Source organism: Danio aesculapii, chromosome 13 (genome assembly GCF_903798145.1).
Source record: "Danio aesculapii chromosome 13, fDanAes4.1, whole genome shotgun sequence".
NCBI classification, from domain to species: Eukaryota; Metazoa; Chordata; class Actinopteri; order Cypriniformes; family Danionidae; genus Danio; species Danio aesculapii.
Genome location: NC_079447.1, coordinates 32,434,355 through 32,449,416, shown reverse-complemented (window position 1 = coordinate 32,449,416; position 15,062 = coordinate 32,434,355). Strand labels below are relative to the sequence as shown.

General features: G+C 37.1%; 1 protein-coding gene across 4 annotated transcripts in view; it reads left to right on the top strand.

Annotated features, from left to right (window-relative positions):
* cep170aa (centrosomal protein 170Aa) overlaps positions 1-15,062 on the top strand; it is a 78,811-nt gene that overhangs the window by 56,576 nt on the left and 7,173 nt on the right. For 3 of the 4 annotated variants that reach the window (XM_056470290.1, XM_056470291.1, XM_056470292.1), the window contains 6 exons: positions 168-1,652; positions 3,885-3,932; positions 6,178-6,421; positions 10,996-11,176; positions 13,882-14,058; positions 14,337-14,425. In XM_056470290.1, coding sequence (XP_056326265.1) covers positions 168-1,652; positions 3,885-3,932; positions 6,178-6,421; positions 10,996-11,176; positions 13,882-14,058; positions 14,337-14,425 — 2,224 coding nt within the window. The remainder of the gene's footprint in view (positions 1-167; positions 1,653-3,884; positions 3,933-6,177; positions 6,422-10,995; positions 11,177-13,881; positions 14,059-14,336; positions 14,426-15,062) is intronic. The other variant, XM_056470293.1, reaches the window with a different exon arrangement.

Sequence of the window (15,062 nt, the reverse complement as noted above, 5' to 3'; positions counted from 1 at the left end):
TTAGGAGATACTAGGAAAAAGCACTGCATGCAGTTAAATATTTTTATATTAATGTTTTTTTCTGGAAAGCTCAGTTTAACTGTGTTTTTTAAACTAAATAAGGATAAATAATAGAAAAAATACATATAAGTGTCAATAATAATATGCAATTTCTTTTCCAATTTCAGATGGTGAAGCATTTGAGACCAGCATCTCCATCAAGAGCACCGGCTCCACAACTTCCAGCCAAGCTGAGCGCAAAAGAAGGACTCTCCCCCAGCTTCCCACCGAGGAGAAAATAAAGCGCTCGGAGATCGGTGAGAAGCAGGACACAGAACCACAAGAAAAAGAAAGCCACGGTGACCATAAAGGTGATGGTGAATGCCTCAAGAGTGTTGTTTCTAGCCAATCCAAGAGCGCCCAGCAAGATGGAAAGGCAGGAAAATCTGTGCGCCCCCTGGGAAACGGAGAGAGACGAACGTCAGAGGACAGCCGCAGGAGGCGTTCAGAGGACAAGAGTAAAGGGAGTGACAGCGAGAGATCTGGGAAGCCACTGGTGAGGCAGGGTAGCTTTACCATTGAGAAGCCCAGCGGTAACGTCCCCATTGAACTGATTCCTCGGATAAACCGGCAGAACGGTGGAAGAGAACGCAGTGACTCAGTAGGCAGCATGGACACAGCAACTCTTCTCAAAGACACCGAAGCTGTCATGGCCTTCCTTGAGGCTAAACTCCGCGATGAGAAGAAGTTAGATCCAATAACCCCACCTATCTGTCCACCAGCTTGCCCTTTATCTCCTGAATCTGATATCGACACAGCCAGCACGGTCAGCCAGACAGCAGCCGAGGGCGACCGTAAGGCGGTTCAGAAGAGAAGATCTCTCAGCAGCCTTTATAGAGAAAAGAGCAATGCAAGCACTGCATCCAAAACCACAACCAGTGCCAGAGAACGTCTAGAGAGGAAAACCAAAACCAAAACCACAGAAAGCCGCTCTGATGGTCGGCGTTCAGTACAGACAGCCTCACGTGGCCGCCAGCCGTCCCAAGATCTCACTGATGATGACCAGACGTCCTCATTAGCCATCTCAGACATCCTGTCCTCAGACCAGGAGATGTACTCCAGCCGCTCTCACACCAAAGGTCACTTCACCTCCACCGATGACCTTCTGCAGTCCAAGCTTGATTCCAGCAAATCCTCGAGGTCTTCAAAGCCCAGCAAAACGCCACAAACTAGCACTGCGGCTCTCGCAAAACAAGCTGGGCTTCCACAGCCCCGTCCCACAAGGGCGTCCCTGTTACGCAGGGCTCGACTTGGAGATACATCGGACACCGACCTGGCAGATGCAGACAGGGTTTCGGTGGCATCTGAGGTGTCTACCACCAGCTCCACTTCCAAACCTCCATCAGGAAGAAAGGCACAGTCACGCATTGACATGCTAGCACAACCCCGGCGCACCAGACTGGGCTCATTTTCTGCACGGAGCGACTCTGAGGCCACGGTTAGTCGGACTACAGCGACACGCTTGTCGGCAGAGACGGCGCTTCGGCTGGGACTAAAAAGCACAAATCAGCCAGCAACAGAAAACAAGCTAACTGCACGCATGAGGGCTAATAGTGTCTCCAAGCTAACAGACCCCAAGCCGAAGACAACACCTGTCAACAGCACCCCATCAGGTGAGGAGGAATGGTATTGTAATATACTCACGTAGCTGTTGAATGATTTAAAATGTTAGGAAAACATTTGCTAAATGATTTGTTTTCTGCTAGCTTATCGTAGCAGTAGTCTGTTGAAGGAAGGTCATAGGTCAAATTGGCATAAAGCCGTGATCACTCAAGTTTGTGCTTGTGAAATTCTCTTGTACGGCACTGTGAAAAGGGGTGGGGTAAAACAATATAATTAGACTTTGATAGAAACGAGCGATTGGTCCATATTTTAAATTTCTGTCTAACGTAATCTGGTGATGCGATTTCACAGATCAGAGTTCACCAAGCTTAAACTTAATACCGGTTGCAAAAAAAAGACTGGTTGCAATAGCAAACATGTTGTGTTGTGTGGTAGGATGCCAAAATCGAAAGTCCAAAAATAGAAAACATAAATTTTACCGTACACCACACTGCTTTTAATGCCAACCGCAGGCGTCTTTGGCTAAAAGCCATCACAAGAGCTGAATAGAGTGACAACCTATTTAAAAATGCTCGATAGTTATTTCATTTTATATTTCAAATCAGGTATGTTCATGCTATGCTGAATCATACACATAACTCGTTTTTGATTGCAGCAGTGATTTCAGCAAAAACAGTTAAATATGGTTAATTAATCTGCGGACACTGGATGCTAAGAATGAAATGTAAACATGTAAGTTCACATACCCTGCCGTACAGATGCAGTCCGCTGTCAGAATGCAATTGTTTTGCTTGTTGATCATTACCCAGGCCTTGCACGATTCCGTCTTCTTTCCTTGTCTTTGGCTTGGCAGAACCTCGGTTTTTACCACTTCAAAGTTTTGAATTTAGTAATCATGGAACAATATTTCTTGCACGTGACCACACAGAACAAAATTGTTGGAATCCAAAAACTTGTAGGCGTTTAACTTCTCTCTTGTAAAATAACTTGGAGTTTCAATGAGATAGTTGTATATTTCGGGCTGGATGCTTGGCCATTGTGTCTTATCCAATATATATTGGGAGGGGGCTATCGCAAATGGACCTGTCTGATGAACGCCGCTCACTTTAACGTTCATCTTGCCAAATAACTGTGCTTATCACTGGGTGACAAGGTATTACAGTAGGCTGAAAGCATTATGTAAATAATATGTATAATATAGAATCAATATAACTAATCTCTAATACAACAACAAACTCTGTACCGCATCGGATGTCATTCCTTCGCTGTAAATGCTAGCACTCCCGTTTTTTTTCTGCATTTTTTCTGCTCGCGCATCCTGAATGTTTACAAACTGGTAAATCGTCTATAAATCAAAGTATTGCATGAATGCAGCGATAATAATTGACTTGTTGATTAGTGAGTCTATTAGATCCAGATATTTTGTTAACATCTATAATATATAATGTATCTACGTATAATACTGTGCGCTGTGTTTTAATTGAGCTTTTTTAGAATGGTTTGAATAAAAATACTTAAAAAACAATCATAAAATCCAATGAAGTTATTGTTTGTTGGTTATCCTTGCGTTCATTGTTGGGCTTAGACCAGGGATGGGCAAACTCGATCCTGGAGGGCCGGTGTCCCTGCATAGTTTTGCACCAACCCTAATCAAACAACCCTGCTTGTAGCTTTCTAGTGATCTTGAAGACACTAATTAGGGTGTTCAGGTGTGTTTGATTAGTGTTGGAGCAAAACTCTGCAGGGACACCGGCCCTCGAGGATCGAGTTTGCCCATGCCTGGCTTAGACAGTTAAAATGGCTGAAAAAAAGAAACGTGAACAAATTAGTCAGTCATGATATGAGTGTTAAGATGCCTCTAGATAGTTATAGGGTGGATTTTGAAAATACTATTATGATCTGTGTAGATTTATTTTTCATTAATTTCTTTAATTTAAAAACAAAGTTTGATCAAGTTAAGGTAAACATTTTGCATAGTTTCCAGTTTAGACTGATGCTACAGGCAAGAATTTTGAACATATGTTTGAATTTTAAACATGTAATTTTGCATAAATCAATGATTTAGAATGTATTAAAGTTTTTAAAATACAGTTTTACAGGCAATAAAAACTCACATAGTTTCCTCCTTGTGTTAACTGAGTATGTAATGAGACCTTAGCAGAATTTAGCATGTGCAGTTTTGTGATGTTTCATGTGGACTGGATCGCTGTCATTAGTCATGTTTGTCTGTAATTGTCTGTCTCTGCATGCTTGTGATATTTATAAATTCCCATTTTGCACAGAAACTCAACTTGAGCCTGAAAGTGTTCTGGCAGAGGAGGAGCCCATGGGTACTGTACCATCTCTGGGCTTTGCTCGTGTGTGTGTGTGTCTGTGTGTGTTGGGTTTTCATACAGTGAAAACAGAAGAAACTGATACTCGGCATGCTTTTAAATGTCATTCTAGTCAAATTGTCAGCTACTTTTTTATTTTTTTCAAAAATCAAAACTCTGCAGTGATGAAAAGGACCTCAGCTAACTTGCTTTCCCTTTAAAAACATTTAGGTTTAACCATATCAGGTTTTAACTACATCATCACTGTGTAATAATTAACAGCTGTATAAGAGTAACAACATATTAGTTCTGAGGAAAGTTTAATGTGTAAAGTTAATAGTGATGTTTGCTCTCTAATGCCACACAGTCAAAATCAGAGCAAAGTTGTCTCTCAAATGCTGACGCAAGCACTGAGCAAGAAGAAATGAGGGTCAGTTAAACACATTCCCCCTGGTGGCATAAAGCTAAAATAACATGACTGAAAGAAAACATTCATTACACAAGTAAAAGTTTATTAAGAACTCTTATTTTGCATCGTCAACTTTTGAACAACCAAAACTATCGATCCAAAGTCCTTTTCAACACTTGCATTCCATTTTAGAGGTAGCTTGTCAGAAGAGCTTTGCTGTTTGTTTTAACGGATTTCGTTTCAGCAGCAGCTACTTTTGTGCTAAGTGATTTGTTTAAGCTGTTAATTTTGATGAATGTATCTTTGCTGTAGCCCCATTCGAAACAAGGTTTCTATGGGAACTGTCATAGTATATAGTATAAAGTGCAAATTGACAGCTGTGTAATGAAATATGAGCTTTGAATGTACACTCATTGGCCACTTTTTCTAGGTACAACTTACTAATACAGGTTTGAATCTTTTTTTGGCACAGGGTTTTGCAAGATTATCTTCTGTAGTCCTCAGTCGCAGAGTCGTGTATTGAATTACTGTGGTCTTTCAATCAGCTCAAATCAGTGTGGCTGTTCATCTCTGACCTAAGATCATCTGTAAACCCTAGAGATGGTTGTTATAGAGTCAATCTAGGTCCATGTATACTTGCAAAATAAAAGAAAGTTTTGCAAACAAAAAAGAAAGTATTGAGCAAAACTATCGCCTCACAGCAAGAAAGTCGCTGGTTCGAGCCCTGGCTGGGTCAGCTGGCATTTCTGTGTGGAGTTTGCATGTTCTCCCCATGTTCGTGCAGGTTTTTTCCAGGTTTTGCGGTTTCCCCCACAAGTCCAAAGACATGAATTGGGTAAGCTAAATTGTCCGTGTATGGAAGTGTATGGATGGGTCGCAGCTGGAAGGGCATCCACTGCGTAAAAAAGTTGACGGTTCATTCCGCTGAAAATTTAATAAATTATCTAACAAAAATAAATAAATAAATTAAATTAATTAAAAATTAATTTGAGAAAAAAAAATTGCTAAGGGAAAATAAAATTTTGAGAAATAAAAATGTTTTTGTTTTCTTTTTTATTTCAAATATATATATATATATATATATATATATATATATATTTTTTTTTTTTTTTTTTTTTTATTTTATTTTATTCTTTTTTTTTTGCACTGCTTGATTTTTATTTGCAGTTCTTTTTTTGCTTAATTTCACTTTTATTTCTCAACTTTTATTTTTATATCACTTTTATTTTTCCTTTGCAGTTCTTTATTTTTGTTAGCAAAATAATATTTTATTCTCAAAAATTTATTTTCGCTTTGCGATTTTTGGAGATTTGCATTGATTTATTTATTTATTTATTTATTTTGCTCAATACTTTATTTTTGGTTTGCAAAACTTTCTTTTTTTGCAAGTATATATATGGCCCTAGATTGACTCTATAGGGTTGTGCATGAAAAGTCCAGTAGTTCAACATTTTCATCTGTCACCAACCAACAAGCCACTTAAATCAGCTGTCATTCCCTTTCTGATGGTCATTGTGCTTTAGCAGATCAGTTTGATCACACCTACATCCCGAAATGCCATCTGATTGGCTGATTACATATTTGCATTAACGAGCAGTTGAAAAGCACCTGATAAAGTGGCCGCTGAGTGTTTCGTTGTCATGTTTATAAACCTTGTACCAGTGGGGAAAAAGATTGTTGCATCATAAAATACAGATGCAAGGAGTCTATCTGTGTGTGTGTGTGTGTGTAATACTGACAAAAATACTGATACATTAACTACTCATCCTCTGCGAGCTGTACTTTCTTTTTTCCATTGTTAATTGTATTACGGTAAACATTTCAATCATAACCCATCTCTCTTTCTCCTTTCAGCTAATAACCGGTGGAGACGTGTGCCTCCTGAATACGCCTCTACCTCTGAGGACGAGTTTGGCTCCAACCGGAACTCTCCTAAACACATCCGCCTGCGGCCTGGCACCACCCTTCGCACCAGCCGGGTTCTGGGGGGTCCCACTCCGGTCACCACCAGTCCTGGGGGTCTGCTTCTGAAAAACAGAATGAGGGAACAGGAAGAGTACATACGAGACTGGACAGCACACAGCGAGGAGATCGCCAGGTACTCATCAACTCTACTCCTCTCTTTTGCACAATGTATTATTAGTGTGTGTGTTTAGTGTGTTATTAGTGCTTTTCTCCAATGGCCCACAGTTACTGGACTCAAAAATGTGACCCTGGGTCACAAAACCAGTCTTGTTGCACAGGTATATTTTTAGCAATAGTCAAAACTGCACTTGATCAGTCAAAATAATCGATTTTCCTTTTAGACTAAAAATCATAAGAATATTAGGTAACGGTCATGTACCATAAGTACATTTTTTCTACATTAAATATATTAAAACCTAATTTTTGATTAGATTCCAGTTTAAAAAACAAAACACACAAATATTTAGAGACCTGAAATATTTTTTGGACCCTTTATGAACAATATGACCTATACCTATATAATACCTATTGTTGTCACACTTACCATTCATATGCTGTTATTTGATTTCTGTTTTAATCTAGTACCATAAACTGGATTTGATGACGTATGTTTATGCACATAACAGCTGCACATATAACGTTGTATATAGTAATAAACATGTACATACACTTGTCAATCTGTATATTTGCACTCACTACTTACTTCTATTTTTTTTTAAATATATTTATTATCTGTTTTTTGTCCTGTCTCTGTTATCCTGTTGCACTGTAGAAGCTCTGTCACGAAAACAAATTCCTCGTATGTGTGAACATACCTTCCAAATTAAACATCCGCTTAAATTGATGTTTAATCTCAGTTTAAAATAATTTGACACTTATGGCTGGTTTTGTGGCCCAGAGTGACAAATAGTGTGTAGTCATCTTTATGTATGCTTTACTGTTTGTCTAGTTTGACGTATGGCTCATTTAATTTATGATTTCAAAATAATTCAATTTATGATTTATTTTATGGGTGAGAACATTGCAAGTCATGTAATTCTATGAAATCCGATATGTAATAGAATTTTTAACAATATTAGTGGATTTTGAATAAGTGGCTTAAATAAGAAACATTATACAACAATATAACATATTATAACAAACTACAACATATTTGAATTCATGATTATGATGTAATCTGAATATGGAATTATTTATAATGCATAAAACCTATATCTGTATTTGTATGATTAGTATATACATCTGTCTGTGTGTAGTGATGTAGATAGACAGAAAGACAATTAGATATTTTAGCCAGTAATTTTGAACGTTAAAATAATGATTAAAGCTTAAATACACAAACATTTACATTTAGTCATTTAGCAGATACTTTTATCCAAAGCGACTTACAAATGAGGACAAGGAAGCAATTTACACAACTATAAGAGCAACAGTGAACAAGTGCTGTAGGCAAGTTTCAGGTGTGTAAAGTCTAAGAAGCAAAGCATTAGTAATGTAATTTTTTTTTTTATTAAAAAATTGATTGATTTATTTATTTTTTTACATAATGTCTTTTTTAAAAGTTCTCTCTCTCTCTCTCTCTCTCTCTCTCTCTCTCTCTCTCTCTCTCTCTCTCTCTCTCTCTCTCTCTCTCTCTCTCTCTCTCTCTCTCTCTCTCTCTCTCTCTCTCTCTCTCTCTCTCTCTCTCTCTCTCTATATATATATATATATATATATATATGTTGAAGTCTGAATTATCAGAATTACCCTCCTTTGAAATTTTTTTCTTTTTTATATATTTCCCAAATGATGTTTAACAGAGCAAGGAAATTTTCGCAGTATGTCTGATAATATTTTTTCTTCTGGAGAAAGTCTTTTTTGTTTTATATCGGCTAGAATAAAAGCAGTTTTAAATTTTTTAAAAACCATTCAAAATTATTAGCCCCTTTAAGCTATATTTTGATAGTCTACAGAACAAACCATCGTTGTACAATAACTTGCCTCATTATCCTAACCTGCCTAGTTAACCTAATTAACCTAGTTAAGCCTTTAAATGTCAATTTAAGCTGTATAGAAGTGTCTTGAAAAATATCTAGTAAAAATATTATTTACTGTCATCATGGCAAAGATAAAATAAATCAGTTGTTAGAAGTGAGTTATTAAAACTATTGTGTTTAGAAATGTGTTGAAAAAATCTTCACTCCGTTAAACATCCATACACACTCATTCGCACTCATACACTATGGACAATTTATCTTACCCAATTGGACTGTGGGGGAAACTGGAGCACCCGGAGGAAACCCACGCGAACGCAGGGAGAACATGCAAACTCCACACAGAAATGCCAACCAACCCAGCTGAGGCTCAAACCAGCGACCTTCTTGCTGTGAGGCGACAGCACTACCTACTGCGCCACTGCGTCACCCTAATAGTTTCAAATCTTTGTTTTTAATAAATAAATTAATTAAATATATATATATATACATTAATTGTAATTAAATAAACAAACAAAAAAATATGTATTCATATAATCCTTTGATATCAACTACATTTTTTTAAATCAGAAAAGGCAATGATTCATCTCTGAACTAGTTGGTTTGGTTAAAGATTTAGATCTTTTTTACTGAATAATCTTCTGAATCCCTGCAGAGAAAATGAAGAGGTAAATGACACTGAGAACCAATACCATTGAAAAGTGCTGGTGTGGCATGAGGAAACACACACAGACATGGTCTATTATCTTAGGAGATCCTCATATAGCATTAGTCACAGCAGGAGCAGCTTCAGGACAGACAGTCTGCAGGGAGAACAAGCAGATCACAAACTCACTCTCGCTTTCTCACTCTCTCATTCCGCCTTTATCTTTCATTTACCCATGCTTTCATTTATAGCACCCCCAAATTTAAAAAAAGTAAAAGACAAACATTTTTATTTACCCTAACAAAAGGCCTTGGAGAAATGCACTATTTGCAGCTCGCTATGGTTCATTTATTCTGTGAAGGATTGGGTCCTGTGGTGTTACCAAAACAAAGCTAGGTCCAACTACTTTTATTATTTTAATAATATGACTGGGTCTTTATTTCATATATAAACCCTATGGATGAAATAAAAAAAACACATAAAAATCTCTAGAAAAAAATCTTTCTATGGATGTGCTATTTATTGTTAAGTTGTTTGAAATCAGACCTACAGTATATAGAATAAAACAAACGTATTAGATTAAACAGATATTAGCATTTTATTCTCTTCCATACCCAATAAATCCTGAAAGTGCAGAAAATTTGAATTTTTAAGTGGTATTTTATTTATTTATTTTTTTCTATAGACCATTTTGAGGGATGTAAACCATAACAATGGTCCTAACGTATTTCCTGTTTTACACTTTTGATTGTCATAGCTTCTGAGAATCCCAAAAGGTCCACATATTGATAAATAATGTTAAGACAGCTGTTTTAACATTGTTATGATTGAATCGCCTCTTGTTAGTGTTTAGAAATTTGATGCCAAGCAGGAAATGTTCATGGGCCAATGACATCACTATATTGAATTGAATTGAATTATTTGGTTTATAGCTGTGTTTATATATATGATTTAAACAATTGTATTACATTATGTTAAAAATTAATACGTTTTTTTACACATTAAACTTTGTACAGTATGCCTCAACCAAAATTATAGATCTATTTATAAAGTAATAGTGCCACCTTGTGGTTTTTATGAATACTACAATAATTGTGGAACCAACATCACTACTTGCTATACACTTTTCTACACATATACACTTATTTAACAACACACTTTACATGCCAATTTGCACATAACAGCTGCACATTTAACATTGTATATAGTAATAAACATGTACATACACTTGTCAATCTGTATATTTGCACTCACTACTTCTATTTTTTTTTAAATATATTTATTATCTGTTTTTTGTCCTGTCTCTGTAATTCTGTTGCACTGTAGAAGCTCTGTCACGAAAACAAATTCCTCGTATGTGTGAACATACCTGGCAATAAAGCTCTTTCTGATTCTGATTCTGATTCTAATTGACGTTTAATCAAAGCCTATACACAACAGATGTGCGATTCAGATGTAATACTGATTATTATTTTTTTAGCTATTATATTTAACAAAATTACTGCTGTCCAGAAGTGTGTGGTTTTTAATGAGATTGTAAATGTTTAAAATAAGTCTATTACGCTCATGAAGTCTTCATTTACTTAATGAAAAAGTTTTAACAGTTCATTTAAAAAATATATGTCCTCCTGCGGGTCAAATATAAACTATTAACACCATTACTCCAGTCTTCCGTGTGATTATTATTAATACTCCACAGTGCTGCTTCATATTTTGTGGAGTCTGTTATACATTTTTCGAGATTATACATTCTGAATAACAACATCTTTCTATATATAATAGAAAAACATAAATGAAAACTTTTTATAGCATGTCTTTAATGTCTTATATGGTGAATTGAAATGCATAAATTAACTGCATAAAACGTTTTCTTTCAAAATAAAATCTTTCCAAACTTTTACGACAGTGAATATGTTACATAAACTACATTTTGTCATTGATAAAATGCATTCATGTGATTTAATACTGCATATATATGTGCATGCGCATGAAGCAGGGACTACCTAATGTGAGTTTGTGTTGTCATTTGCATGCTGTGTGTGTATTTGTGTGCCCCTAGTTTCTAGACACCCATCTGAAAGTTTACAGGTTGTTCCCCTGTGTGCGCAGGATCAGTCAGGACCTGGCGAAGGACCTGGCCATCCTGGCACGAGAGATCCATGATGTGGCGGGCGAGATCGACTCGGTCAGCTCCTCCGGCACAGCGCCCAGCACTACAGTGAGCACCGCCGCCACCACACCAGGCTCAGCCATTGACACCAGAGAGGAGGTACAGAAATACACACGTTCAAAAAAATCTATTCAGTTTCTAAGGTGTTTGTTGGAGTGGTTCTTGGGGTGTGTTCATACTTGGCAGGTTTGGTTTGATTAGAATGAACTCTGAATGGTTTTGGTTCACTTCTAAATGAACTCTGATGCAGGTGAATGGAATATAAATAGAGCAAAGACCAAAGAGATATCTATAAAGGAACTTGATACAGGACATGATGTGATATAAAGGACAAAATGCTCATGCATACTTCCATTTTTTCTTCATAGTTACCTTTTGTAGTTCAGTTCTGGTAAATGTTTGTTGCAGCAAATCTTTGACCCCTTTACACATGTTATAAGCTGTTCATAAGCAATTAAATACCATCAACTAATAAACAATACCATCACATGTACACACATCATCACATAATATACATCCTAAAAGCCATATTGTTTTGTTCTTAGAGTTCAGTCTTAAAAGCTTCAGACAGTGCAACCTCAAGTCATCAATTATTTGATATTTTAGCTCATAAATTAAACTAAATGAAAATTAGAAATATTTGTTTGACAAATAGACCAAATATGTATATATTTGAAATATACTATATCTTCCTGAATAAGAATGAAAAAGTCACTGTCCTTTGTTTAACATTGCTGAAATAATATGTTATATTTCAAAGTCTACGTGTGTGTATGCACACACACACACACACACAAACATAAAATTCACTATTTTAATAAAATTTAAAAATACTATTTTGGATATAATCAAAACTCTGGAGTCTATGCAAATGACTATAGCATGATCTGCCAGTCTTGGGATTGGGGCCAAGGCATCAACATGGCATCAACATGTTTCCTTAGTATGCAATATTTTACTATACTATACTATACTATACTATACTATACTATACTATACTATACTAAACTATACTATACTATACTATATTACATTATACTATACTATACTACATTATACTATACGATACTATAACATACATATATATATATATATATATATATATATATATATATATATATATATATACACACACACACACACACTACTGTGTACAAAGATAATTATTTTGTTCATCAAAGCAGCATTGGATTGAATGGAATGAAATGAAACGAACAAGATGTGCTTTGAGGGTATTTACATCCAAATCAGGTGAACAGTGTAGGTATTACAACAGTTTGCATATGTGCCTCCTAGTTGTTAAGGGACCAAAAGTAATTGGACAATTGGCTTCTCAGTTGTTCCATGGCCAGGTGTGTGCTTTTCCCTCATTATCCCAATTACAACGAGCAGATAAAAGTTCCAGAGTTCATTTCAAGTGTGCTATTTACATTTGGAATCGGTCACTGTCAACTCTCAAAATGAGATCCAAAGAGCTGTCACTATCAGTGAAGCAAGCCATCATTAGGCTGAAAAAACAAAACAAACCCATCAGAGAGATAGCAAAAACATTAGCTGTGGGCAAAACAACTGTTTGGAAAAATTCTTTAAAAAAAAGAATGCACCAGTAAGCTCAGAAACACTAAAGGACTTGGAATACCACTGAAAGCAACAATGGTGGGCGACCAAAGAATTCTTTCCCTGGTTAAGAAAACACCCTTCACAACAGTTGACCAGATCAAGAACACTCTCCAGGAGGTAGGTGTATGTGTGTCAAAGTCAACAATCAAGAGAAGACAACACCAGAGTGAATACAGAGGGTTCACCCCAAGATGTAAACCATTGGTGAGCCTCAAAAACAGGAAGGCCAGATTAGGGTTCCAAAAAAGGTTTCACAGTGCTGGAACAACATCCAATGGACAGATGAGATCAAAATCAACTTGTAACAGAGTGATGGGAAGAGAGGAGTATGGAGAAGGAAATGAACTGCTCATGATTCTAAGCATTGAAGCATGGTGGTAGTATAGTGACATGGCGTGGGCATGTATGGCTGTCAATGGAACTGGTTCCCTTGTATTTATTGATCATGTGACTGCTGACAAAAGCAGCAGGATGAATTCTGAAGTGTTTCAGGCAATATTTTCAGCCCATATTAAGCCAAATGCTTCAGAACTTATTGGATGGCGCTTCACAGTGCAGATAAAGAATGACTCAAAGCATACTGCAAAAGCAACCGAAGAGTTTTTGAAGGGAAAGAAGTGGAATGTTATGCAATGGCCAAGTCAATCACCTGATCTGAATCTGATTGAACATATATTTTCCTTGCTGAAGTTCAAACTGAAGGGAAAATGCCCCAAGAACAAGCAGGAACTGAAGACAGTTACTGTAGAGGCCTGGCAGAGCATCACCACGAATGAAACCCAGCGTCTGTTTATGTCTATGCGTTCCAGACTTCAGGCTGTATTTAACCACAAAGGATTTGCAACCAACTATTAAAAAGTGAAAGTTGGATTTATGATTATTATTCTTTCCTATTACTTTTGGTCCCTTAACAAGTGGGAGGCACATATGCAAACTGTTGTAAATCCTACACTGTTCACCTGATTTGGATGTACATATTCAAATGAAAGCTGACAGTCTGCAGTTAAAGAAAATATTGTTCGTTTCATTTCAAATCCATTGTGTTAGTGTATAGAGCCAAAAATGTTAGAATAGTGTCGATGTCCAAATATTTATGGACCTAACTGTATATATTAGTTTTAGATATCATTAAAATCCCTGACCTGTTCTCAATACATCTCTCTTTTTTTTCTCCTTCTTTTTAGCTGGTGGAGAGAGTTTTTGATGAAAGCCTAAACTTCCGGAAGATTCCTCCTGTAGTTCACACTAAAGCCTCAGAGATCAATGGCAGGCCAGTGGAGCTTCGGCCCCGGGCCCCGGACAGCCTGGACCCTCAGGCGGCCCTGCGCAGACGCACCTGGAACCGGGATGAGGTGAGACCGGTATGAGCCTTTTCACTTTCAATTTTTCATATGTTTATCAATATAAATATCCCAAATAAAGTGGATTTTATTGAAAGTGTTTGCAGCATGATTCAGCACACATGCATCAAGTGTTTGTTTTTGTTAAGTGTGCGTTTATGCTATTAGATGGGAACATGTTGTTCTGTAGATCCTGGTGTGAGTGCTGATATGGAGTATAATTACCTCAGTGTTTTATTGACTGGATGTTGTTTGTTTTGTAACTTATTGACACAGGCGTGCTGGTTGTTCTTTTGCAGGCGGTGTTGGACAGTTTATTGCTCACATCGGTTTCCCAACTGTCTTCCAAAATCCGACAGTCTGTAGATAAAACTGCTGGCAAAATCAGGTCAGTAATCGAGTTAAACGTGTGCAGAGCTCTCCATAAATTCAACATAATGTACATTAAAGGGAACATAGTTTACCTCTTTTTTATTTTTATTTAATATTAATATTCTTCTAAGTGTGCCAGTTTAGGTTCAGTTTAAAACACAATTCAGATTTTTTTATTATAATGTGTTAAAAAGTGTCATGTTTGGGGCGTGTCCACAGTTCGCTGATTTATGGGTGTGTTGCTTCACATGTAAATTAGTTTCGGCTTCCAGCCAACGTAACAAGGGGGCGGGGCCATGAGCTCACCCGCTCTGCATTTGCAACAGACAGGGAGATGGAGAAGGAGAGAGAGGATCACCATTCAGTCGTACATGTATGACTCGGACACAGACCAAGCAGAGAGTACAAAATCATTTGTGTCTTTGTACAGTTTTACAGCCAACTGTGTGCTAGTTTCAAGTGCCGAGCTTGTACACAGAAACTAATAACCACGCACACTGAATTAACGTTGACTGAGGCACCGGATGCGCCGCTCGAAGCCGCAACACGGCACACCAGACTCTCTGTGGCGTACCAGAAGCATGAAGTGTCCCGAATCGTCGTGCCACGCATTTTTTAATTCTAAACATAGGTTTCTGCAGCGGTCTGCGGCG